Below are 27,289 nucleotides of genomic sequence, written 5' to 3'. Positions count from 1 at the left end.
AACACACACGTGCACACACGCTGCTGTGACTCTAGCCTTCCTGAATCCTCTTCTCTCTAGAACTCTTCTTCCCAAATGTTCAGTGGGCTTCTTGTCTGTCGGCCAACATTTGAAAGCCCTGCGTGAGAAAATGCCTTATGGTTAAAATGTAACAGAGGCTAAAGAGCGGTTTTCTCTTGCTGCAAGAGAGATAGCTTGGGACAGTGCAGGGGCCGGTGTGAGCACTGAGCTCTCTGAGCCTCAGTCTCCGCATCAACATGTAGGGTATCAACAGAGGAGCAGGGCTATTGCATAAGCCTTTAGAGTAAGCACTGCCCAGTGTAGGTTGGTTCTTACTTGATTCCATCTGGCTTCCAGGTTTGCCTGGACAAGAGTTAGTAAGGCTGAGGTCACAGGTTGACCTGGATGTGCACCTGTTCTGCCTGGCCGGGACAAGACAGAACTTGGAAATGGCCGAGTCTGACACTGCTGCTTGGCGTCCCCATGCCCTGACTGGCTCTGTTGCCTGGGAAGCTACAGAAGCTGTGAGGGTGTAGGAAGGTCTGTACTCATGTCATGGCCTGGAGAGCTGCCTGCCGGAGCTGCTGCCACCATCCTGAAGCCCAGAGCTCTGGCCAGTCTCTGCACAGACCCTGTCCGTTCCAAAGTGGGGCTCATGCTCTGCAGGTGTAGGCGGACGCAGGCGTTGCCCGAAATCGTATTGTATGAAGGGCTGCAGGGAGAGTTAGTGGGCAGCCAGCGACAGGTTTGGGCTGGCTGGGGGTCCCGAAGCTGTGCACGGTTTGTTGCAGACTGGAGGAAAAATGATATTTGTCTTTTCGCTTCAGGGTGGACCTGTTGTGGGTGCTGGCTCTCTTCATGCACGACACCCCCCCAGTCCCCAACCCTCTGTCACTCGTTGATCCTTTGAAATCAGGAGTTGGGGCTCCAGAGGGCATTGCGGTTGCTCCCGGTCCCATTCTTTTGAGCAAGCTTTTTGTGTAACTGATCAAGGAATCTTCACAGGGGCTTAAAGAACACCTGGCTGGCTCTGAGCAGCCTTTTAAGTAGGCCACGGAGGAGGCAAGGGTTCCCAGGAAACCTCACAGCCAGCTGGGGCGAAGGGTGTGAATAGGACTTGGCAGAAATTCCAGTCGGCCAGAGCTGAGGCTGCACAAAGCCGGGCGTTCCAGTCCAGGTAGATTACAGGAGATCGGGTTTGTTTTGCTCTTCCTTGAACCCCAAAGACTAGCTTTCCTGACATGGAGTTCACCAAATGCGAAGGGAAAAAGTAAACAAAAGGACACAGAACCCGCCGTGTCCCAAAATCCAATGCCCTGCTGGAGGGTGAGGAGGGACACAGCCCTGCGGATTGTTCCAGGTGTTTGTGGCCTTGCAAGTCGCTCCCACTGGCAGTGGGGACGGCCCGGCCAGCAGAGGGCTTCTTCCTCGGGCCTTCCCACCTGTAGAGGGCGCAGTGGCTGCAGGGGTGGCCCCAACCCCAGGTCAAAGGCAAGAACTGAAACCAAATCAGGAATCGGACAAGGAGGTAGCGACAAAGCCACTCTCAAAGCAAGGCGCCCAGGCTTCTCCCTCTTGCAACGTTTCCGAACCTATTCCGCAAACTCCTCAGCATCATAAGATAAACCAGAGTGTGAACCGAGCCGCCTGCCAGCCCCACCTGTGGGTTGGTGCAGCCCTTGCTGGGTCCCCAGGGTTAGCCAGCCCTACCGTGTGGGTGCCATGCCTGAGAAGAGCCTGGGAGAGCCAGGGAAGATAAGGGAATGTGCTTTAGGGTCGAGGAAGCCAAGAAACTCTATGGTATTCACCTGTTTTTTGTTTTTTAGTTGCAATAAAATACATATAGTCCCCCCTCACTGCAGCTTTGCTTTTTGCAGTTTCAGTTATCCTCGGCCAACCATGATCCAAAAGCATTAAATGGGGCTGGGCACAGTGGCTCACACCTGTAATCCAAGCACTTGGGGAGGCCAAGGTGGGCGGATCACCTGAGGTCAGGAGTTCGAGACCAGCCTGGGCAACATGGTGAAACCCCATCTTTACTAAAAATACAAAAATTAGCCAGGCATGGTGGGGCACGTCTATAATCCCAACTACTTGGGAGGCTGAGGCAAGGAGAATCGCTTGAACCTGGGAGGCAGAAGTTGCAGTGAACCGAGATTGCACCACCACACTCCAGCCTGGGCAACAGAATGAGACTCCATCTCAAAAAAAAAAAAAAAAAAAAAAAAAAAAAAAAAATTGGAAGATTCCAGAAATAAACAATTCATGAGCTTTAAATTGCATGCCATTCTGGTAGAGTGATGAAGGCTCCTACCCTCCCCCTCCATCCCGACGGCTGTCTGGGTGATCAGATCGGCTGTCCCAGGATCTCAGTGCTTGTGTTCAAGTCACCTTTATTTGACTGAATAATGGCCCCACAGCACAAGAGCAGTGATGCTGACAATTTGGATGTGCCAAAGAGAAGCCGTAAAGCACTTCCTTTTAGCGAGAAGGCGGAAGTTCTCAACGGAATAAGGAAAGAACAGAATTCTGTGCTGAGGTTGCTAAGACCTATGGTAAGAATGAACTTTTATTACAGTGTATTGTTTTTGGGGAGGGTTTTGGTTTTGTTTTTGTTTGAGATAGCGTCTTGCTCTGTTGCCCAGGCTGGAGTGCGGTAGTGCGATCATGGCTAACTGCAGCCTCCCAAGTAGCTGGAATGATGGAGTGCACCACCATGCCTGGATAATTTTTTGTTTTAATTTTTTATAAAGATGGGGTCTCTCTGTGTTACCCAGGCTGGTTTTGAACTCCTGGGCTCAAGTGATCTACCCATCTCAGCTTCCCAAAGTGCTGGGATTACAGGCAGGAGCCACCGCGCCCGGCCACTTATTTTATTATTATTGTTGTTCATCTCTTACTGTGCCTAGTTTGTAGATTAAGCTTTATCATAGGTGTATGTATAGGAAAAACATAGTATTTATAGGGTTTGGCACTATCCAAGGGTTCAGGCACCAACCAGGGTATTGGGTTGTACTCCTCTTGGATGAGGGGGTGCCACTATAACATAAAATTTACCATTTTAACCATTTTTGTTTTTTGTGATGAAGTCTTGCTCTGTTGCCCAGGCTGGAATGTAGGGGAGTGATCTTGGCTCACTGCAACCTCTGCCTCCCGTGTTCAAGTGATTCTCCCACTTCAGCCTCTTGAGCAGCTAGGACTATAGGTAGGCACCACCATGCCTGGCTGATTTTTTGTATTTTAGTAGATATGGGATTTCACCATGTTGCCCAGGCTGGTCTCGAACTCCTAAGCTCAGGCAATCCGCCCACCTTGGCCTCCCAAAGTGCTAGAATTACAGGCATGAGCCACCGCACCCAACCTTCACCATTTGTAAGTGCACAGTTGAGTGGCAGTAAGTGTATTCACATTGTTATGCAGCCATCACCACACTCTCCACCTCCGGAACTTTTTCGTCTTCCCAAACTGAAACTCTGTTCCCGTTAAACAACTCCCCATCTCCTCTCCCCCAAGCCCCTGGCAGCCTCCATTCTACTTTCTGTCCCTGAGTTTGACTGCTCTGGGGACCCGATAGGAGTGGAATCATGCAGGATTTGACCTTCTGTGTCTGACTTCTTTCACTTAGCATAATATCAAGCGTCATTCACGCTGTAGCCTGTGTCAGAATCTCCTTCCTTTTTAGCAGGGCGCGGTGGCTCACACCTGCAATCTCAGCACTTTTTTGGGAGGCCAAGGAGGGTGGATCACGAGGTCAGGAGTTTGAGACCAGCGTGGCCAACATGGTGAAACCCTGTCTCTACTAAAAATACAAAAATTAGCCAGGCGTGGTAGTACGCGCCTGTAATCCCAGCTACTCAGGAGGCTGAGGCAGGAGAATCGCTTGAACCCGGGAGGCGGAGGTTGCAGTGAGCCACGATTGCGCCATTGCACTCCAGCCTGGGCGACAAAGCAAGACTCAATCTCAGGGGGAAAAAAAAAAAGAATTTCCTTCTTTTTATAGCTAAATAACCTGCCATTGCATGCAGGGACAACATTTTCTTTCTCCATTCACCCATTGATGGACACTGGACTGCTTCGGCCTCTGGCCATCATGAATGATGCTGCTGTGAACACAGGGTACACATATCTGTTCTAGTCCCTGCTTTCAGTTCGTTTGAGCAACCTTTTTAAAAATCAATGCCAGGGCCATTTTCAGAGCACTTCGGCCAGTTCTCCACGGACCTTCCTTGTCCCTGCACCCACTCAGGCTCTTTCTTCCCCACAAAGACCCCCACAGCCAGCCCCCATGCCACCTACTCCACGAGGAAGCCTTCTAGAGCCCCAATCCCCACCCCATGGGATGCTCCCGTCTGACACCTCCCAGCATCTCACAGCCGAAGTGGTGTCAAAATGAACCACGTCCTCAGCTCACCTCCTATGAGGTCCGTGTCTCCAGGTGGGTCGGGCACCAGCTTCCTCAGGTCTTCCTTGAGAGATGTTGACTGTTGTAGAGAAGAGTGACTGACTCTACTTTTATGAGTCAAGTTGAAGAATACATTAAAGACCCTTCTTTTCTAATTGCCCCAAGCCATTATTCCAAAATGGTATCTACTGGCAACATGGGAAGATACCTTCAAGTGTGTGTAAACCCGCAGAACGAACTTTAGAAGAAGAGTCACTCAACTGCTGACCAGGATGACTTGGGGGACAGGGCTTCCAATGCTGATTCTGCACGCTTGTCTTTTTAAAATTTTCAACCACAGCGTGAATTTATTTACTACTTGCAGATGTTAAGCAACTTAAAAAATACTGGAAGTGTAGGCCGGGCATAGTAGCTCATGCCTGTAATCCCAGCACTTTGGGAGGCTAAAGTGAGTGGATCACCTGAGGCCAGGAGTTTGAGACCAGCCTGGCCAACATGGTGAAACCCTGTCTCTACTAAAAGTACAAAAATTAGCCAGGCCTGGTGGTGCACACCTGTAATCCCAGTTACTCAGGAGGCCGAGGCACAAGAATGCGTTGAACTGGAGAGGTGGAGGATGCAGTGAGCCAAGATCACGCCACTGCACTCCAGCCTGGGCAATACAGAGAGACTCCATCTGAAAAAAAATAAAAAATAAAAATACAGGGAGTGTATATTAACGTAAAATTATTTACAATATGAGATCACTTCCATTCTCACACTGGGAGGAACATAAAACTCAACAATGGAGGAGCAAACTGAACCTCCGCTTCCAGAGGGTGGCGCTGTTTTTGCACCGAGCTGAATCTCCGTTTCCAAGGTGGTGCTGTTTTTGCACTGGGACTCGTATAAGGACTGGTGCTTTCTCTGATGTGCTTAGCTTATTACAGGCAGGCATTTCCCCTGGGCCCTCTGCTAGCTCTTCACCTTCCTGCAGGCTTCACTGAGGACCCCCAAGTCCACCTCTCTAGAGTGGCCGTGCCCAGCCCCTCCACCTCCCACCCTGTGGTCATTCCCTTTGAGCACCCCATGACCCATTTACCGTTTGCTGCCTGGCTCCCCACCACAATGAAGCTCTTCACGGTTGGGGACCTTGTCCCGTTGTCTGCAGGTTGAGGTCTGGGGGGACACCCAGAACTTTTTATTGCAGAACAAATATTTTCTCAGGCCATGCTTTGTACAAGACCCTTTGGTGGGAGATGTACAAGATAAATCAGACGGGAGAGAGCAGGTGCATAGTGACTTTTTAGTCACATAGCATGTAAGTCACCCTTTTAAAGTGTACAATGCAGTGGCAGTTAGTACATTCATGAAGCTGTGTAATCACAACCTGATTCCAGAACATTTTCATCACCCCAAAAAGAAACCTCATACTCCTTAGCAGCCACAGCCCAGCTCTCCCTTCCTCAGCCCCGGCAACCACTAACCTGCTTTCTGTCTCTGTGGATTTACCTATTCTGGATATTTCATATAAATGGAATCATAGAACATATGGCCTTTTGTGACTGGCTCCTTTCGCTTAGCATCGTGTTTTCAGGATTCGTCCATATTGTAACGGGCCGGTACTTCATTACTGTTTATAGCTGAACAGTATTGCACTGTATGGATGCCACGGTTTGTTTATCCAGTCATCAGTTGATGGACATTTTTCTCTTTTTGGATATTATGAATAATGCTACTGTGAACATTTGTGTACACATTTTTATATAGACAACTATTTTCTGTTCTGTTCTTTTTTTTTTTTTTTTTTGTGATGGAGTCTCGCTCTATTGCTCAGGCTGGAGTGCAAGGGTGTGATCTTGGCTCACTGCAACCTCCACCTCCTGGGTTCAAGCGATTCTCCTGCCTCCCGAATAGCTGGGATTACAGGCATGCACCACCACGCCTGGCTAATTTTTATATTTTTAGTAGAGATGGGGTTTCACCATGTTGGGCAGGCTGGTCTCGAACTCCTGACCTCAAGTGATCCGCCTGCCTCGGCCTCCCAAAGTGCTGGGATTACAGGCGTGAGCCACCATGCCCAGCCCTATTTTCTATTATCTATATGCCTATGAGTGGAATTGCTTGGTCAAATGTTAACACTGTGTTTAATTTTTGAGGACCTACCAAACTGTTATCTACAATTGGCTACTCTATTTTATTTTCCCATCAGCATGGAATGAGGGTTCATATTTCTTTAGGAGCTCCTCACCAACACTTAGTATTTCCCATTTTTTAATTGCAGCCATCCCAGTGGGTGTGGAGTGGTATCTCAACGTTGTTTTTGACTTGCATTTCTTTTTGTTTGTTTGTTTTGAGACAGGTTCTTGCTCTGTTGCCCAGGCAGGAGTGCAGTGGCACAGTCTTGGCTCACTGCAACCTCCATCTCCCAGGTTCAAGAGATTCTCCTGCCTCAGCCTCCCAAGTAGCTGGGATTACAGGTGTGCACCACCATGCCCGGCTCATTTTTGTATTTTTAGAGAGATGGGGTTTCACTGTGTTGGCCAGGCTGGTCTCGAACTCCTAACCTCAGGTGACCCATCCACCTTGGCCTCCCAAAGTGCTGGGATTATTGGCATGAGCCACCATGCTCAGCCTTGATTTGCATTTCTCCAGGGAATAATGATGTGCAGAATTTTTCATGTGCTTATTGGCCATTTATATCTTCATTGGAGATATGTCTATTTAAATTCTTTGCCTATTTTTAAATTGAGTCATTTGTCTTTTTATTCTTACATCTTAAGTGTTTTTTAAAAATATATGGGTACTAGTCCCTTGTCAGATATATGATTTAAAACTATTTTCCTCCCATTCTATGAGTTGTATTTTCACTCTCTTGATAGTGTTGAGTTTTAAATTTTTATGAAGTCAGATTTATCTATTTTTTTCTTTGGTTGATTGTCTTTTTGGTGTCATATCAAAGTATCTATGTTTTCTTCTAAGAGATTTATAATTCTAGCTCTTACACGTAAGTCTTTGATCCATTTTAAGTTAATTGTTGTAGACAGTGTGAGGTTATGGTCTGACTTCATTCTTTGCATGTGGCTATCCAGTTATCTCCATGCCATTTGCTGAAAAGACCATTCTTTCACCCGGTTGGGTGCAGCAGCTCATGCCTCTAATCCCAGCATGGCTATAATCCCTTTGGGAGGCTGAAGCAGGCAGATCACTTGAGCTCAGGAGTTCGAGACCAGCCTGGCCAACATGGTGAAACCCTGTCTCTACCAAAAAATACAAAAATTAGCTGGGTGTGGTGGCACACACCTGTAATCCCAGCTACTCAGGTGGCTGAGGCATGAGAATCCCTTGAACTCAGGAGGCAGAGGTTGTAGTGAGCCGAGATCTCGCCACTGCACTCTAGCCTGAGCGACAGAGTGAGAAAATGTCTCAAAAAATTTTTTTAAAGATTTTTCTTTTATCAATTGAATTGTTTTACCAAGCTTATTGGAAACAATTGACCATAAATGTGTGGGTTTATTTCTGGACTCTCAATTCTATTCCATTGATCAGTATGTCTATCCTTATGCCTGTATCACACCATGTTGATTACTGTAGCTTTGTAGTAAGTTTTGAAATTAGGAAGTGTGAATCCTAATTTTTCAATGTTGTTTTGGCTATTCTGGGTCCCCTGTATTTCCATATGAATTTTAGGATCCACTTGTCAATATCTGCAAAAAAGGCATCTGGGATTTTGATAGAAATTGTGTTGAATTGTTGAATCTTCATATCAATTTGGAGAGTATTGCCATCATAGCAATATTAAGTCTTCCAATCCATGAACATGGGATGCCTTTCCAATTATTTAGGTCTTTAATTTGTTTCAATGTTTATAGTCCTAAGTGCACAAGTCTTGTACTTGTGTGTGTATGTGTGTTGTGAAGATAATTGTTTTATTAATTTTATTTTTGTGTTGTTCATTGCCAGTGTATACAAATACAATTCATTTTTAGACATTGATCTTATATAATGCAACCTTACTGACTTTATTGGTTTTAGTGGGTTTTCTATGTGTGTTTGTGTGTAGACTCCTAATGATATTCTATATGCTAGATCATGTCATCTGTTAATATAGTTTTACTCCTTTTTTTTTTCAATCTTCTTCCTTTTCCTTTTTAAAATTTTATTTCTTTCAAAGATTTTATTTTTAAAATCTTTTTGCCTTTTATTTCTTTATCTTGCCTAATTTCCCAGGTAGGCCTTCCAGCACAATGTCGACTAGAAGTGGTCAGAGTGAATATCTTTGTCTTGGTCCCAGTCATATGGGGGAAAGCTTTCAGTCTTTCACAATTAAATTTGTGGGGTTTTTTTTTTTAAGTTGTTGGTTTTTCATATATGCCATTTATTAGACTGAGTAGTTCCTTTCCATTTTTAGTTTAGTGAATGTTTTTATTTTGGAATGCTGTTGGATTTGTTAAATGTCTTTCTGCATCTTTTGAGATGATCTTGTGTTTCCTGTCTTTTATTTTACTAATCTAGTGTCTTACATCGATCTGTTTTCATATGTTGAACCAGTCATGCATTCCTGAGGTGAGCCCCACTTGGTCATGGTGCACAACTCTTCTTACATGTAGTTGGGTTCAGCTTGCTAGTATTTTGTTGAGGATTTTGGGGTCTATTCAAAGGGATCTGAAGTTTTATTTTCTTGTAATGTTTTCGTCTGGTTTTTGTTTCAACAAATGATTTTTATACAAAGTCAAAAGCAAAACACATTAAAAAAAAAAGACTGATGCCGGGCGCGGTGGCTCAAGCCTGTAATCCCAGCACTTTGGGAAGCCAAGACGGGCGGATCACGAGGTCAGGAGATCGAGACCATCCTGGCTAACCCGGTGAAACCCCGTCTCTACTAAAAAAAAATACAAAAAATTAGCCGGGCGAGGTGGCGGGCGCCTGTAGTCCCAGCTACTCGGGAGGCTGAGGCAGGAGAATGGCGTAAACCCGGGAGGCGGAGCTTTCAGTGAGCTGAGATCCGGCCACTGCACTCCAGCCTGGGCGACAGAGCTCCATCTCAAAAAAAAAAAAAAAAAAAAAAACAGACTGATAAGTTTCTAAGGATTTTCCAGGGGATAAAGGGAAATTAGCATATATTGGACCTCCTGCATGTCTCAGACACTTGGCTTAGTGGTTTCCCTGAGGATTGAAGGGAAGCCACCTGGAGGAAGTGGGTTTGAGCGGGGCCTTGGAGAGTAGGAAGAATCAGAAGAGAGGGACAGAGCAGAGGGACCCACGTAAGCAAATCCTGGAGAGAGGAGGTCCTGGGGTATGGAAAGGAAGTGAGCTGTCATGTTTGCCTGTGATCTAGTGGGGGCATGGTAAGGGACATACTGGATTGAAGAGTGTTCCCTCAAATTCATGTCCACCTGGAAACTCAGATTGCAATGTTACTTGGAAATAGAGTCTTTGCAATTAGTCAAGATGAGGTCATTCTGGATTAGGGTGGTCTCTAATCCAGTGAGTGGTGTCCTTCTAAGAAGAGAAAACAGACACAGGAGACCCATACACGGAGGGAAGAAGGCCACATGATGATGGAGCAGAGACTGGAGTGATACAGCTGCAAGCCACGGAAGGCCACAGATGCCAGGAACTGCCTGAAGCTGGGGAGACTCAAGGGAGGAGTCTCCTAGACTTTCAGAGGGAATGTGGCCTGCTGGCACCTTGGCTTCAGGCTTCTGGTGTCTAGAAGTGTGAGAGAACACATTCGTGTTGCTTTAAGCCATGCAGCTGTGGTGTTTCCTGCAGCCGCCCTAGGAAACTCATACTAGGGAAAATGAGGAAAGAGGCATCCAGGCCAACGTGTAGGGTGGGCTCAGTACCCATCTATGGATGGGAGTTTGACTGGCAGACAAAGCTGACTGTTGATAGTTTCTGAGCCAGGAGCAGGGGTGAAGGGGAGAAGTGGACATGGTTGCAGAGACATTCTTTCATAGATGTTGGTTTTAGCGTGTTGTCTTCTTTTCCAGTCGTTATGGCCGCTGTCTCTGGAAGGCATATGCCGAAAGAGTCAGGAACGTGAGCTTCCCATTGGCCACGCCTAACTGTCCATCCTGCCCTGCTGTGGGCCATTCTGAAACCTGAGGACATGATTCCTGGCCTCAGTCTCCTTAGCTATAAAATGGGGTTAGTGCTGTCTCACCCACAAGGTTTACATAAGGAAGTCTTCATAGCAATTAGGAGAGCTCCTGGCACACAGGAAGCTCCAATAAATGGTAGCCATGACGATAATTGGTTATTTTGTCTCACCTTTTTCCTTTCTAAATTATTATTTTTTAAAATATGATATTAAAAGACACACAGGCTTCTTTTTAAAAAAATTAGTACAGGCCAGGCGCGGTGGCTCACACTTGTAATCCCAGCACATTGGGAGGCCAAGGCAGGCGGGTCATTTGAGGTCAGGAGTTTGAGACCAGCCTGGCCAACATGGTGAAACTCCGTCTCTACTAAAATTACAAAAAAATTAGCCAGGCGTGGTGGCACATGTCTGTAATCCCAATTACTCGGGAGGCTGAGGCAGGAGAATCACTTGAACCTGGGAGGCGGAGGCTGCAGTGAGCCACCAAGATCACGCCACTGCACTCCAGCCTGGGTGACAGAGCAAGACTCCGCCTAAAAAAAAAAAAAAAAAAAATTAGTACAGAAAATTAACTTATGATTTCTGATTATCAAAATGATACATTATGCCTTTTAGAAAATTCTTTTAGGCCGGGCGCGGTGGCTCAAGCCTGTAATCCCAGCACTTTGGGAGGCCGAGGCGGGCGGATCACAAGGTCAGGAGATCGAGACCACAGTGAAACCCCGTCTCTACTAAAAATACAAAAAATTAGCCGGGCGCGGTGGCGGGCGCCTGTAGTCCCAGCTACTCAGGAGGCTGAGGCAGGAGAATGGCGGGAACCTGGGAGGCGGAGCTTGCAGTGAGCCGAGATCGCGCCACTGCACTCCAGCCTGGGCAACAGCGTGAGACTCCGTCTCAAAAAAAAAAAAAAAAAAGAAAATTCTTTTAATGTGATGAAAGTATATTATAGACATGCCATCTAGATATGATCATTATTATATTTTAGTATTATTTTCTAATCCTACATTTGCATAGATATACCTGTCAATATATATTATATATAAAACAGTATTGATAGCATTTTTTAAATAGTTTTGCATCCTCCTTTCGTCATTCAGCATAATAGTGTGAGGATGCCTCTGGTCATCACATACTTTTATTAAATATTTTATAATTGCTTAATGGTGTTGCATCATATGAATGTGCCACCATATATTGAAGTATTCTCCTATGGTTGAAAATTTAGCAATAATACTGAGAGTTGAATATTGGTGGGTTTTTTTACAACTTTCTTGAAGTATAATTGTACAATCAACCACACGTGTTTAAAGTGCACAATTTGATCAGTTTGGACACATATAATATACACTCATGGAGCCATTGTCACAATCAAGATAATGAACAGATCCATCACCCCCAGAGGTTTCTTCATGTCTCCCAGTGTCTTATCTGCAATTTGGCAATGATTTCTTGGATATGACACCAATAGCACAGGCAATAAAAAAAATAAACTGGACCTCATGAAAAATTTAAAAATGTGTGCATCAAAATATAGTATCAGCAGAGTATAAAGGCAACCCACAGAATGTGGGAAAATATTTGCAGGTCATATATGTTTAATAAGGAATAATTGTCCAGGATATGTAGAGAACTCCTAAAACTCAACAACAATTAAAAAACAAACAAACAAAAAAAAAACAATAACTGGCTGGACATGGTGGCCCACGTCTGTAATCCCAGCACTTTGGGAGGTCGAGGTAGGCAAAATCACCTAAGGTCAGGAGTTCGAGACCAGCCTGGCCAACATGGTGAAACCCCGTCCCTACCAAATATACAAAACTTAGCTGGGCACGGTGGGGTACGTCTCTAATCCCAGCTACTTGGGAGGCTGAGGCAGGAGAATAGCTTGAACCTGGAAAGCAGAAGTTGCCTTGAGCCGAGATCATGCCACTGTACTCCAGCCTGGATGACAGAGCAAGACTCTGTCTCCAAAACAGACAAACACAAAAAACAACCAACCAACCAAACAAACAAATAAAATCAAACCCCAAACAACCCAATTCAAAAATGGTCAAAGGATTCGAAAAGACGTATCTCTAAAGAAGATGCACAAATGCCCGGTAAGCACATGAAGGTGCTCAATATCATTAATCATCAGGGAAATGCAAAATCAAAACTCAAATGCAAAATCAAAAATCAAAAGCAATGAATACAACCTCCCACCCATAAGGATGGCTACTATCAAAAAATAAAAAGTAACAAGTGTCGGTGAGGATGTGGAGACATTGAAATCCCTGTGCATTGCTGGCGGGAATCTCAGGCCGTACAGCTGCTGTGGAAAACAGTATGGCAGTTCCTCAAAAAATTAAAAATAGAATGACCATATCATCCAGCAGTTCCATTTCTGGGTATATACCCGAAAGAATTGAAAGCAGGGACATAGATATCTGGACACCATGGCTTCACAGCATTATTCACAACAAGAACATGGAGCAACCCATCAATTGGTGGATGAAAAGATAAACAAAACGTGGTCCATCCGTGCAATGGAATATTATTCAGCCATAAAAGGGAAGGAGGCCAGGTGCGGTGACTCACGGCTGTAATCCTGGCACTTTGGAAGGCCGAGGCGGGTGGATCACGAGGTCAGGAGATCGAGACCATCCTGGCTAACACGGTGAAACCCCATCTCTACTAAAAATACAAAAAATTAGCCAGGTGTGGTGGTGGGCACCTGTAGTCCCAGCTACTTGGGAGGCTGAGGCAGAATGGCGTGAACCCTGGAGGTGGATATTGCAGTGAGCCGAGACTGCGCCACTGTACTCCAGCCTGGGTGACAGAGTGAGACTCCATCTCAAAAAAAAAAAAAGGAAAAAAAAAAGGGAAGGCAATTCTGACCCACGCTACAGCATGGATGAACCCGGAGGGCATTATGCTAAGTGACATAAGCCAGTCACAAAAAGACAATACTGTATAATTTCACTGAGATTAGGTGCTAAGAGTAGTCAGATTCACTGAGATAGACAGTTGATGTTGCTTGGCGTGTGAGGGCGGCAGTGGGAAGTTAATGGGCTTTTTTTTTTTTTTTTTTTTTTCACCCAGGCTGCAGTACAGTGGCATGATCTCGGCTCATGGCAACCTCCAACTCCTGGGTTCAAGCACTTCTCCTGCCTCAGTCTTCCCCAAGTAGCTGGGATTACAGGCGCCCACCACCATGCCTGGCTTTTTTTTTTTTTTTTTTTTTTTTTTTGAGACGGAATTTCGCTCTTGTTGCCCAGGCTGGAGTGCAATGGTGCGATCTCGGCTCACTACAAACTCTGCCTCCCGGGTTCAAGCGATTCTTCTATCTCAGCCTCCCATGTAGCTGGGATTACAGGCTCATGACACCACACCTGGCTAATTTCTGTATTTTTAGTAGAGATGGGGTTTCATCATATTGGTCAGGCTGGTCTCGAACTCCTGACCTCAGGTGATCTGCCTGCCTCTCAGCCTCTCAAAGTGCTGGGATTACAGGCATGAGCCACCGTGAATTTTTGTATTTTTAGTAGAGATGGGATTTCATCATAATGGTCAGGCTGGTCACAAACTCCTGACCTCAAGTGACCCGCCCACCTCAGCCTCCCAGCGTGCTGGGATTGCAGGTGTGAGCCACCATGTCTGGCCTGGAAGCTGCTGTTTAATAGGTATAGAGCTTTAGTTTTACAAGATGAAAAGAGTTTTGGAAATGGAAAGTGATGATCATTGCACAACGTTAGAAATGTATTTAATACCACTGAACTGTACATTAAAAAAATGGTTGAGATGGCACCAGGCATGGTGGCTCATGCCTGTAGTCCCAGCACTTTGGGTGGCTGAGGCGGGTGGATCACCTGAGGTCGGGAGATCGAGACCAGCCTGGCCAACATGATGAAACCCCATCTCTACTAAAAATACAAGAATTAGCTGGACATGGTGTTGCATGCCTATAATCCCAGCTACTTGGGAGGCTGAGGCAGGAGAATTGCTTGAGCCCAGGAGGCGGAGGTTGCAGTGAGCTGAGATCTTGCCACTGCACTCCAGCCTGGGCAACAGAGTGAGAGGACTCTGTCTCAAAAAATAAAAGAGGTTGAGATGGTAAATTTGATGATGGGTATATTTTAACACAATAAAATAATAGGAAAAAGGAAAAAAGTTACATCTGCTTTGCATCACTCTAGATTTGTTTGCCTTTCCTAGAATTTTACGTAAATGGGATCACACAGTACATGCTTGTTTTTCATCCTGCTTCTTTTAGTCAGCGTAATAATTTTTTCTTGTGTCCACGTTGTTGTGTGTTACTGCTGAGTAGTATGCCATGGTATGTACAGACCACAATTCATTACTGCGTTGGCTGTTGATAAACCCTGGGTGGTTTTCAGTTCTTAGCTATTTTATTTTGTTATTTTATTGTTAATTTTAATTTTAATTTTAATTTTAATTTTTTGAGATGGAGTTTTACTCTTCTTGCCTAGGCTGGAGTGCAGTCATGTGATCTTGGCTCACTTCAACCTCCACCTGCGGGGTTCAAGCAATTCTCCTGCCTGAGCCTCCTGAGTAGCTGGAATTACAGGTGCCTGCCACCAGGCCTGGATAATTTTTTGTATTTTTGGTAGATAGAGCATTTTACCATGTTGGTCACGCTGGTCTCAAACTCCGGACCTCAGGTGATCCACCGGCCTTGGCCTCCCAAAGTGCTGGGATTACAGGCATGAGCCACTGTGCCCGGCCAGTTCTTAGCTATTTTAGATAATGCTGTTACAAACATTTATGTGCAAGTCTTTGCATGTGGACATAACGTTTTTCTCTTGGTAAATACTTGGGAATGGAATAACTGGAAACAGGCATGTGTTTAATTTTTAAGATATTGCTGAGCTGTTTTCCTAAAGTGACTGTGCCATGTTGCATTCCCACCAGCAGTTCGTGAGAGTTCCACTTCCTGCATGTCCTCAGCAACACTTGCTATAATCAGTCTTGTCCACTGTAGCCATTGCAATAGGTGAGTAAGAGTATCTCATTGTAGTTTTAATTTGCATTTCCCTGACTACAAAGGATGCTGAGTATCTTCTCATGTAGCTTTTTGTGTCTGGCTTCTTTCACTTAATACATCTGAGATGCCTCCATGTCATCATGCATAGCAGCAGTTTGTTCCTTTTTATTGCTGAGGCATATGTATTCCCTTGTTCAGATGTACCATTGTTTAGCCATTCACCAGTTGAAAGACGTTTGTGTTGTTTCTTGTTTTTTGCAATGATGAATAAAACTGCTATAAACATTCACACACAGATTTCGTGTGAACATTTTCCATGTATTTTGGGTAAACACCTGGGGGGGATTGCTGAGTCATATGGTAGGGGTGTGTTTGACTTTATAAGACACTGCCAAACAGTTTTCCAGAAAGGTTCTATCATTTAACTTCCCGTCACGTGGTAGGGGAGCTCCGTTACTTTCGCCTCCTGGCCAGCACTCAGTTCAGTTTAATTCCTTTGGGTTTTTTTGGTTTTTTGGTTTTTTGGTTTTTTTTTTTTTTGTGGGGTTTTTTTGAGAGTCTCACTCTGTCACTCGGGCTGAAGTGCAGTGGCATGATGTCGGCTCATTGCAACCTCGCCTCTGGGGTTCAAGCGATTCTCCCGCCTCAGCTTCCAGAGTAGCTGGGATTACAGGGGTGCACCACCACACCCGCTAATTTTTTGTATTTTTAGCAGAAACAGGATTTCACCATGTTTCCCAGGCTGGTCTTGAACACCTGAGCTCAGGTCACCTGCCCGCCTCGGCTTCCCAAAGTGCTGGGATTACAAACTTGAGCTGCCTTGCTCACGGCCTCATTAATTTGTTTTTCAGTCATTCCAATAGATGCGTGGCGGATCACGTCATGTTCCTTTAGATTGCATTGAGGTTTCTATTTGCGTTTCTCTAATAATGAATGATGTTGAGCACCTTTTCATATGCTTCTTGGCCATCTGAATATCCTCTTTGGTGAAATGTCTTTTCAAATATTTTGCCCATTTTTGGATTGTGTTGTCTTATTACTAAGTTTTGAGGACCTTTTCTATATTCTGTATAGAATGATGATTTAAAGCATATTACGGATTTATATGATGAACCCTTTATCATATAAGCATTTGGCAAATATCTTTTTCCCAATCTGTGGCTTATCTTTTTTATTTTCTTAATAATATCTCTTAGAGAGTAGAAGGTTTTCATTTTAATGAAGATTAATTTTTTTTTTTCCACTTACGGTCGTATGTTGGTATCTGGTCTAAGAAACCTTTGTCTAACAATACTGTTGTATTTTAAGAGTTTCTTATACATACTCTGGATACAAGTTTTTTATTGACTATATGTTTTGTGAATATTTTCTCCCAGTCTGTGACTTGCATTTTTGTTTCCTTTAATGGAGTATTTTGATGAAAAAAAAGTCTTTAATTTTCCAATTTATTATTTCCTTTACAGTTTGTGTTTTTTTGTGTTCTATCTAAGAAACCTGGGCCTATTCTAAGGTTACACAGGTTTTCTCTTACAGATTCTTCTGGAAGTTTCCTGTTTTATGTTTCACATCTAGGTCTGTGATCCATTTTAAGTTAATTTGGGGGAGTGATGGGAGAAAAGAGTTGATGTCAATTTTTTTCATGCAGATATCCTGTTGATCCAGTATCGTTTGATGAAAAGCCATCCTTCTCCCCTGAATTGTCTTTGCACTTTTGTAAATAATCAATTGATATTTTTGGACTCTGTTATGTTCCACTGATTATTTGCCTATTTCACCATAGTTATCTTTTCACCAGTACCAAACTATCTTGATGATAGCTATGTAGGTCTCAAAATCAGATGAATCCTCCAACTTTGTGCTTCTTTTTTATAGTCGCTCCGGTTATACGAGCTCAAAATTTTGGGGTCAGCTTATCAATTTTAATAAAACTTCCTGTTGGAATTTTGATTGGGCTTGTGTTGAATCTATCGGTCAGTCTGGCAAGATTGTCGTCTTAACCATGTTGACTGTTTTATTCCATGGACATGGTGCTTCTCTCCATTTCCTAAGATCCTATTTGACTTATCTCAGCAATTTTTGTGTTTTTCAGTATGACGTTCTTGAATGTCTTTTGTCAGGCTTATTCCTAAGTGTTTCATATGAGGATTTTTTTGCTACTGTAAATTTAATGTTTTATTTATTTCATGTTCCAATTGTGCATTGCTACTGTTTAAGAATACAATTAATTTTTCTCTATTAACTTTTTATCTTGCAGTTTTGTGAAATTCAGTTATTAGTTTTAAAGATTGTTTTATAAATTCCAGGAGGTTTTTCAGGTGAACAGTTGTATCAGCTGAAAACAGGGACAGTTTTATTCCTTCTTTTCCGGTCTTTATGCATTTTATTTCCTTTTCTTGTCTGATGCAGAGGCCAGGGCCTCTGTGAGAACATGGACTAGAAGTGGTGGGAGCAGGCATTCTTGTTCCTGCTCTTGGGGGGAAAAAATTCCATCTTTTACCATTAAGTATGATGCTAACGGTGGAATATCTGTGGATGCCTTTATCAGTTTGAGGAGCTTCTCTTCCATTCCTAGTTTGTAGACAGTTTTGTCATAAATGAGCATTCAATTTTTGTCAAATGCTTTTCTGCATCTCTGCATGTATGCCTTTATTGTGGGAACCTCTGGCTATTTCCTTAGGATTCATTCCTAGAAATGAAAGTGAAAAGTCAAAATGGATAAACATTTTTAAGCCTTTGGCATCTTGTTTCCAAATTGCCATTCAGAAATATGTGGTCAGGGCCGGGCATGGTGGCTCACACCTGTGATCCCAGCACTTTGGGAGGCTGAGGCAGGTGGATCACGAGGTCAGGAGTTCCAGACGAGCCTGACCAACATAGCGAAACCCCATCTCTACTAAAAATACAAAAATTAGCCAGGCATGGGGGCAGGCACCTGCAGTCCCAGCTACTTGGGAGACTGAGGCAGGAGACTCGCTTGAACCCGTGAGGCGAAGGTTGCAGTGAACCAAGATCGTGCCATTGCACTTCAGCCTGGGCAACAAGAGCAAAAATCTTCATCTCAGAAAAAAAAAAAATTGGGCAGTTTCTATTCTTCCTCCCCCTGAGCTGAACGAGAATGTCTGTTTCCCCAAATCCTTTACCACACTAGATTTTATAATTTGTTAATTGATGCCAATTTCATAAACCACCCCCCTACCATGCTATCCTGTTTATATTTCCATTTATTGCATTACCCTGGGCCTGGAAATTTTATTCATTATTTGTATTTATTCTCTACTAAATTTTTTATTTTCCTTTTGCCAGTTTTCTGTTGGGCATTTATATTTTTCTTTTTAATTTACATACTTTTTTGCATATTAAAGATGTTAATCTTTATCATATGTATGTCCCAGTTTCTTTGGCTATTCATTTTGTTTTGTTGGGGTTTTTTTTCAAATAGATTTTATTTTTTGGAACTGTTTTAGATTCACAGCAAAATTGAGTGAAGAGTACAGAGAATTCTCATCCATCCCCTCCCCCCACACGCACAGCCTCCCCCACCAGTGTGGGACTCGTGTTACAACTCACAAGCCCATACGTCATTGTCACCCAGAGTCCATAGTTTATGTCGACATTCACACTCCATCTTGTACGTCCTATGGGTCTGGACAAATGTATAATGACACATGTCACCGTGACCACTCTGGTGTCATACCGGTGTGTCACTGCCCTAAAAGTTCTCCGTGCTTCACCTTCCTACCTCCCCACCAGCTCCTGGCAACCACTGATCTTGTCACTGTCTCCATGGTTTTGCCTTTTCCAGAGTGTCCTAGAATTGGAATCCCACAGGGTGCAGCCTCATCACACTGGGTCCCTTCGCTTAGTAAACCCCTTCGTAAGATCCGTCGAAGCTCCCTCCGTGTTGTTTCACAGCCTGACAGCTCATTTCTTTTTAATGATGAGTAATATATTCCCTCGTCTGGCTGTACCACAGTTATTTAAACTTATTTATCCATTCACCACCAAAGGACATCTTGGTGGTTTCCAGGTTTTGGCAATTATGGGGAACCACCAAAGGGTGTCATTCTTTCCAGCCTCCTCTCCCATCACAGCCTCCTCTCCCATCACAGCCTCCTCTCCCATCACAGCCTCCTCTCCCAACCCAGCACACCAAGCACACCCTGCCCACTCCTCCAATACCTACAAGTCCCTCCCAGCATACTGTGTCCCGCTCACTGAACGGGGCACGCCAAAATTTCCAGAAACCAGACAGAACACAGAGACTCGCTTTGGCAGTCACGGGTGGAAGGCCCCCTCTCTGCTGCTGTGGCCGGAGAAGGCTGGTCCCCTGGAGGGTCAGCGCCAATTTCTATCCAGGCAAGAGTCCCGGATTCAGGGGCCACCGCACACCTCCCCCAGCAACGTGCCTCCGGGCAGAAGTTGGCTTAAACCCTCTCACAACCCCTTAGGGGCAAATTATTTGCATTAATTAATTGATTGATTCATTAATTCAGGACACTGTGCTTGGGACCTACAGCTGGGTTCCCATCGACTTTTTGTTCAGCAAACTCAAAAGGCTCAGGACAAAGAAAAGCAAGAGGAAAGTTAGCAGTTTAGGTATTTTAAATAATGCTAAAATCTGGCCCTGGTGTCTCTAACCTTGAGAACCACAGCTCAATGTGTTTGAAGGTTTCTTCCTCCCCCGCAAGCTTTTTCTGAGAGCTGGCCTGTCCTGCGTGTGTCAGTAATCTATTGCTGTGGAACAAATCACCCTCAAACTTAGCAACTTAAAGCAACCACCGGGCCCGGTGCAGGGGCTCACACCTGTAGTCCCAGCACTTTGGGAGGCCAAGGCGGACGGATCGCTTGAACTCAGGAGTTTGAGACCAGCCTGGGCAACATGGCAAAACCCCGTCTCTATAAAAAATACAAAAATTAGCCGAGTGTGGTGGTGAGTGCCTGTAGTCCCAGCTACTTGGGAGGCTGAGGCTGGAGGATCGCTCGAGCCTGGGAGGTTGAGGCTGCAGTGAGTTGTGTTTGCGCCACCGCACTTCAGCCAGGGGGATAGAGAGACCTTGTCTTTAAAAAACAAACAAACAAAAAACCGCTTCTTTGCTCACAGGGCTTTGGTTTGGGCTGGGCTGGGACAGGCTGGTCTGCTGGGCTCCCTGGAGTTCACTCAGGTCGCTGCAGCCACCAGGAGGCTTGGTTGGGTGGAGGGTCTGGAGTGGCCTCCGTTGACAGGTGTCGGGGCTCTGGTGCTGACTGCCAGTTGCGTGTGTCTCTCATGAACTCTTGTCTGTCTGTCTTGCCTGTGCCAAGAGGGAGAGTGAGGGGCTGCCCAGGCCCCAGAACTCGCCTAAGATCACGTTTGCTACATACTATTGGTCAAAAAAGGCCCACCTAGATTCAGGGGTGGAGAGACAGGTGCTATCCTTGATAAGATGAGCTGTGAAGAATTTGAGGCCATTTCAAATCTCTATCTCTGTGTCTGACGTGGCGTAATTTACTGTGGTGGAGAGAGAACCCAGTTTTTGTGTTTTCCAGTGATATTGCTGACTTTTTTTCATTATTACTTTTACATTTTGGTGGTCTTCAGAAAATGATAGAAATGAAGAACTGCTACATTTCTTAAAGTTTAGCATCTTCTAGTTTTATGTATGAGATATTTTTAACATAATAGCATCTTGGGAGTTATTGCCTGCAAAACCCATCCTTTCGGTTTTAATGCATCACATAATTTTATGAACAAGCTAAATTATTTGCAGCATATATGAATATTCTTAAAACCAAATTGCTTTACGTGTGTAGAAAGATAAGCAAAAATAAAACACTGTACATATTTCATTTTCCCTGTAGTTTATTTTCTTTAAACATTTTTTTCTATGACTTCAAAATTCCCAGACACTTTACATTTTCACTTCAGGCATGACTATTAAATGGCTGTGTGTTCTGTGCCAAGCCAGGGCCAGGAGCTGAAGATGAAGAGACACGATGCAACCCCCACTCCACAGCAGCCTTGAGGGGCACCAGACCTCGTCCTCCATGACCACACAGGGTACCTGCCAGACATACCCCAATTAAAGCGAACTGAGGTCTCCATCACCTTCGCTCTAGTTGGAGCCTATGGAACCCAGCTGTAGGTCCCAAGCACAGTGTCTTGAATTAATGAATCAATCAATTAATTAGTGCAAATAATTTGCCCCTAAGGGGTTGTGAGAGGGTTTAAGCCAACTTCTGCCCGGAGGCATGTTGCTGGGGGAGGTGTGCGGTGGCCCCTGTGTCCGGGACTCTTGTCTGATTTGAAATCGGCTCTGGCCCTCCAGGGGACCAGTCTTCTCTGGCCACAGCAGCAGGGAAGGGGGCCTTCCACTCGTGACTGCCAAAGCGAGTCTCTGTGGTTTATCTGGTTTCTGGGAACCTTGGCCTTCCCCGTACGGTGAGGGGACACAGTGTGCTGGGAGGGACGTGCAGGTTCAGGGGATTGCCGCTGGGTGTGGTGAGAAGGCTGGGGGAGGAGGCCGGGAAGGATACCACTAATGGCCCCACCCGGTGGGTCAGGCCGGCGGGCAGCACGCGGGGCAGCAGCTCTCCCAGCCACAGCAGCCCCGCGGTTCAGGGAGCAGATGATGAAAGGGGGCACCCATGGGTGCGGTGGGGCCTCAGACCCGAGACCTGCCCTGTGTTGTGAGCAATGATTCCGAAGCACAGCGCCCACAGGGTCAGAGGTCAGCTTGAGAAGATTTCGGGAGCCCTCGGCCTTCTGGGCCCGTCCATGGCGCAGCCACGGCAGTTCGAGTGATGGGCCCATGTGCCCATCTCTGATCTGGTTTTACCTGACTCCGTTTCCTTGAGAGCCCAGGGACCCCAGCAGTGGGAGGGCCTGTTCAGCTGACTTCCTTAGGCAGGTGAGGAAGAAAGGCCGCCTTCCACTCGCCAGGCCCAGGGCTGTGCCTGACGCAGTAGAGGGTTCTAGAAAGGCCAGTCAGGTTTCTCTCTTTGAAGTTCCAAGTGGGGAGGGATTGTGCTGGAACCCTCCAAAGGAGCTTTACTTACTTAGACCTGGTGCTTCTTGGAGGAGGAAGTGCCTCTGGATTGATGGCCTCCAACACTTTATGTTCTGAGCTCAAACGGGAAGCAGGAGCAGTGAATACAGCTGAGTCTCTGTGGGACGCTGCAGTTGGGGTCCAGAACTGAGTCTTGCCTTTACTCTGGTTTTATTTTAGCAGGCATTTGCTAAACATTACTATTAAATCTCAAGAGAGGGTTGGGCACAATGGCTCACGCCTGTAATCCCAGCACTTTGGGAGGCCGAGGTGGGCAGATCACCTGATGTCAGGCGGTCAAGACTAGCCTGGTCAACATGGTGAAACCCCATCTGTACTAAAAATATAAAATTAGCCAGTTATGGTGGCAGACGCCTGTAATTCCAGCTACTCGGGAGGCTGAGGCAGGAGAATCACTTGAACCCGGAAAGCAGAGGTTGAAGTGAGCCGAGATTGCGCCACTGCACTCCAGCCTGGGTGACAGAGCGAGACTCTGTCTCAAAAAAAAAAAAAGAAAAAAGAGAAGAAAAAATCTCAAGGGACAGGATTTAACCTGTGATGTGGCTGAATCTGTATAATAAAATATTTAGCAATTTGAAATGTAACAAACTCATAAAAAATAACAGAATAAATGGGGTTGTCCTGCTGAACTGCAGACAGCTGCACAATATGCTGGTGAGAACATGGGCCACAAAGCTTGGGTTCTAATCTCCGCTCCACCACTTGCCAGCTGTGTGACCTTGGGCAAGTTACTTAACCTCTCTGGGCTTCAGTTGCCTCTTCTTTATAATGGGGTAATACCACTATTCATTTCAGAGGATTTTTGTGAAGATTAAATGCAATAAAAGCACCTGAGAAGCATTAGCTCAGGGCCAGGCCCATAGTCAGTGTTTTCATAAATGCTCATGACGTTATTAATAGTACTGAAAACCCAAATGTTTCCTAACCAAAGCGTAAACTGAACCAGTACTTTTCAGGAGAACAATGAGCTGGTTTAAACCACGGCGGAAGCCCCATGCTATCTAAAATCATCACAAAACAGCTACTTTCAGTAAAGCTCAGCCCCATGCTGTAGGGAAACCAAGCCTTGTTACTCTCCTCGCTTTACCCATGGGGAAACGAAGGCTGAGAGAGGCTAGGTGGCTTGGCCAAGGTCACCCAGCGAGGAACCCCAGTCAATGTGATCTTGGCTCTCAGGGCGATGACGACTTACTGCCTCTATTGAAGTGGAATGGAATTTGATCATGAAAATGCTTTCCCATCCAAGTGGAAGTAGAACTGTGCAGTGGGGTTCATACATGCCTTCATTCACAGATGTTTACAGGGCATATTCAGTTGTGTCTGTATGTGTGTTTAAGCTTGTTGCGTAGGTTTAAATGACTTTCCCCATGCCCCCTGTCCCCCTCTGGGTGGTGTGGGCAGGGTGATGTGTGGCCATCATCACATGACCTGTTCCACCAGCCCCCCATCCAGCTCCGACACCGGCCTGCGGTTCCCGGACAGCAACGGCCTCCTGCAGACCCCGCGCTGGGACGAGCCGCAGCGGGTGTGCGCCCTAGAGCAGATCTGTGGCGTGTTCCGCGTGGACCTGGGCCACATGCGCTCCCTCCGCCTTTTCTTCAGGTAGGAAGCAGCTCTGGGCGTCTCCTGGGAGTTGGTCTGTGTGTGCTTGCTTTCCCTGGCAGCCTGTGCTTTGTGGCCGGTGCAGTGCATGGCGTGGGGACGCAGGGCCCTGGATGGAGTCTTCCCAAGCGTCTGCCTTCCTCCCTCACTGATCTTGCGGGCAGCGGTTCCCCACCGCGGCTCCCTGGCGGTTCTCAGGCCAGGTGAGCTACCGAACTCATTCCCCTACCTTCAGCATGATGGTAGCCAGCGACTGCTTGCAACTCTGGCTTGGGAGAAGAAACCAAACCAGGGCGGAGAGTAGCAGCTGCAGGCCTCTGTGATCCCCGGGAGATGCTCTGGAGCTCGGCCACCTGTGCGGGACGGGCCGCAGCCTTCCGGATGGAGGCTCCCTTCCTTTCGTGATGGGTGGGCGATGCCTAGTTTCCTGCAGTCATTCCCCACATCAGATCCTCCTCCTTATAGTCAGGGCTGCCCAGCCGCAGACAGCACCAATAAGAGGCCCGGGCTTAGAAGAAGCCGGCGTATCCAGAAGCTGGGGGGGTTCCCAGACCCAGAGCCACATTCCAGCCTTTCATCTAAGGGCAGCCGGGGTTGGGCTGACAGCACTGACGGATGTTTAGTGAGTTTCCCTGGAGGGTTCTCCCAGAGTTCCACCCACACGCAACGAAGGAGGTCTGTTCCCAGGAGGTTCTCTTAGCACATGGCCCACCGGGGCTCAAAACTGGATTCCAGGGCACTCAGCACTGGGACCCAGGTCTCCCGGACTGCAGGGACCATGTAGCTGGGCAGGTGGTGGTGGGGAGAAGGTCGCTCTGGCAGGTCTCCAGAGAGGAGCCCCAGGGCCCCCCAGAATCTTCAGCAAAGGGGGTGACGGTTTTTGTTCGGTGTAGTTCTGTCCCCTCCCGCCAGCAGCCAACCCCACCGGGACCCACTGTTTCCTGCTCCTGAGGTTGGCGACAGTGGCCTCTGATTATACTTGGAAATAAAACCCCCGTGTTTACATATTCATCGGGCTTTCCTCTCCCCTCTCCAATGGCCCTTCAGCGACGAGGCCTGCACCAGCGGCCAGCTGGTCGTCGCCAGCCGAGAGAGCCAGTACAAGGTCTTCCACTTCCACCACGGTGGCCTGGACAAGCTGTCCGACGTGTTCCAGCAGTGGAAATACTGCACCGAGATGCAGCTCAAAGACCAGGTAGCCCAGCAGACCACCCCAGACGCCCCGCGGTTGACACTTCCCCCCCCCACGGGCCCCATCTCCCTCCTGGGTCCCGTGTTGGGTTCCGGGGCCCGGGGGCTTACGGGGTGTGACCCACGGTAGCTTTCGGCCTTCAGAGCAGCAACTTCAGGTTTGAAACCTGTGCCCAGGGCTTTCTGTAAAGTCAGTGCCCTGCACTTGAAAAATCGTGTTTTGACAAGACTTCCTGCCATATTTTGCTCAATCTACGTACAAATGTAATAAGAGCTCTTTAATTATCTGTTGAAGATACTGTATGTGCTTATTAGAAACAGGGCTGACTTTAAAATTCCCTTCCTTCCCACAGAGCCTCCTGCTGGCTTCCCTTATTACAGTAGCATGGCTTTTTTTCCCCCTACATTGAACAACCTTTGATTTTTGAATTAAATGTCAGCTGCAGTTTTGCCCTGGATTCGTGACTGCTCGCGGAGACAATCTGACAGGCTGGCTCCCTGCTCGCAGGACAGCGATCCCTTTGTATGTGGCCAATCACATGTAATTCATTGCAGGCCCTCCCGGCAGAGGGAAGTTAGGCCGAACGAGGCATTAATTCCGTTTTTGCGGCTGGGGTTGGAGAGAGTGGGGGCGGCGGCACAGTGGGCCGGGGAGGAGAGAGCCGCAGAGGGAAACCGATTTTAAGATGAAGGTATTTTCATTTTAATTGCGCCTAATTACACTCGCCATTTAGGGGTTTGTATGCAAGGGACGGCCCTTGCCCTCCTTTCAGAAGAGAGAGAGGCTTTTAATCCTGGGAAAAGCACCGCTGGCCTCTGAAGCCGCACGGCTGAGATCCTGACCTTTGCCCAGTTTTCCTCCCATTTAGCAGGTCGCCCCCGATAAGACATGCATGCAGTTCTCCATCCGCCGCCCCAAGCTGCCGTCCTCCGAGACGCACCCCGAGGAGAGCATGTACAAGAGGCTCGGCGTCTCTGCCTGGCTCAACCACCTGAACGAGCTGGGCCAGGTGGAGGAGGAGTACAAGCTGCGGAAGGTGAGGTCTGAGCCCTCCCCGCTGGCCCCGTGGAGAGCCGGCCGGGAACCAGGAACGAGCAAGAGGGAAGGAGGCCAGGGTCTGGCCGCCCGCCCGCACCCACGGGCCACCTCCTTGGGAGAGCCCCGTTTTCTTGTGTGAGGCTCTCTGTGAACACTCCGATAAAGCAATCAAAGCTGCTGCGTTGAAAAAAAACAAAAAACAAAAAAAACCTCCCTCGAGGGTTTGGGGGGATACCGTGTCAGCCTGTATAGAAGGGTTTGCAGTGAAATGCAGCGTTTCCAAAACCAGGGATTAGGCCATGACGTGAGAACGACACGTTAATCTGAGCGCCACCCCAGGGGGGGCATTGACATTGAAATGAGCCGGGTTTGTGTCCTGTATGGGAATTGAAGACCACTGCTTTCCCCTTGTAAATATGTGCAAATTGCAGAGATCTGAATCCAGGCGCACCAAAGCCACCAAAACACACATCTCTGGGGATTTGGGGGTTCTTTGAGCTGCCCTGTTTTATCCCCTCCCCAACTTTTGCCGCTTCCTCCAGGCCATTTTCTTTGGCGGCATTGATGTGTCAATCCGGGGGGAGGTCTGGCCCTTCCTGCTGCGCTATTACAGCCACGAGTCCACGTCGGAGGAGCGGGAGGCGCTGCGGCTGCAGAAGCGGAAGGAGTACTCTGAGATCCAGCAGAAAAGGTAACCGCCGGGGCCAGCCTGGCCCGCCCCGCCGAGCCGCAGAGGAAAATGTCATTTGAAAAGGCAATTTGAGGTGCAATTCAGCATTGATAATATGTTTCGTGACCCATAGTTTCTTTCAGAAATGGGTCTCCCAGGAACGTGAGTGATAGGGTGGGATAAGTGCAGTCATTAAACCAAGCACTCGGGCCTCGGAACTGCGGGGCTCGTTAGCTCACATGTCAAGGTTTTAGAATTCTCGTTCAACAG

At 46.7% G+C, this 27,289-nt stretch overlaps 1 protein-coding gene across 33 annotated transcripts in view; it reads left to right on the top strand.

Annotated features, from left to right (window-relative positions):
* Nucleotides 1–27,289, top strand: part of TBC1D16 (TBC1 domain family member 16) — a 98,611-nt gene that overhangs the window by 57,341 nt on the left and 13,981 nt on the right. For 13 of the 33 annotated variants that reach the window (XM_045376536.3, XM_005585183.5, XM_065532455.2 and 10 more), the window contains 4 exons: nucleotides 23,958–24,119; nucleotides 25,167–25,314; nucleotides 26,180–26,347; nucleotides 26,892–27,040. In XM_045376536.3, coding sequence (XP_045232471.2) covers nucleotides 23,958–24,119; nucleotides 25,167–25,314; nucleotides 26,180–26,347; nucleotides 26,892–27,040 — 627 coding nt within the window. Of the gene's footprint in view, nucleotides 1–23,957; nucleotides 24,120–25,166; nucleotides 25,315–26,163; nucleotides 26,348–26,891; nucleotides 27,041–27,289 lie in introns of those variants that run through there. The other 20 variants (XM_074020817.1, XM_015438923.4, XM_074020818.1 and 17 more) reach the window with 4 other exon arrangements.

The sequence above is a fragment of the Macaca fascicularis genome, chromosome 16 (assembly GCF_037993035.2).
Source record: "Macaca fascicularis isolate 582-1 chromosome 16, T2T-MFA8v1.1".
Lineage (NCBI taxonomy): Eukaryota > Metazoa > Chordata > Mammalia > Primates > Cercopithecidae > Macaca > Macaca fascicularis.
The sequence above is the reverse complement of the archived record's forward strand: the minus strand, read 5'-3'. Positions and strand labels throughout refer to the sequence as shown.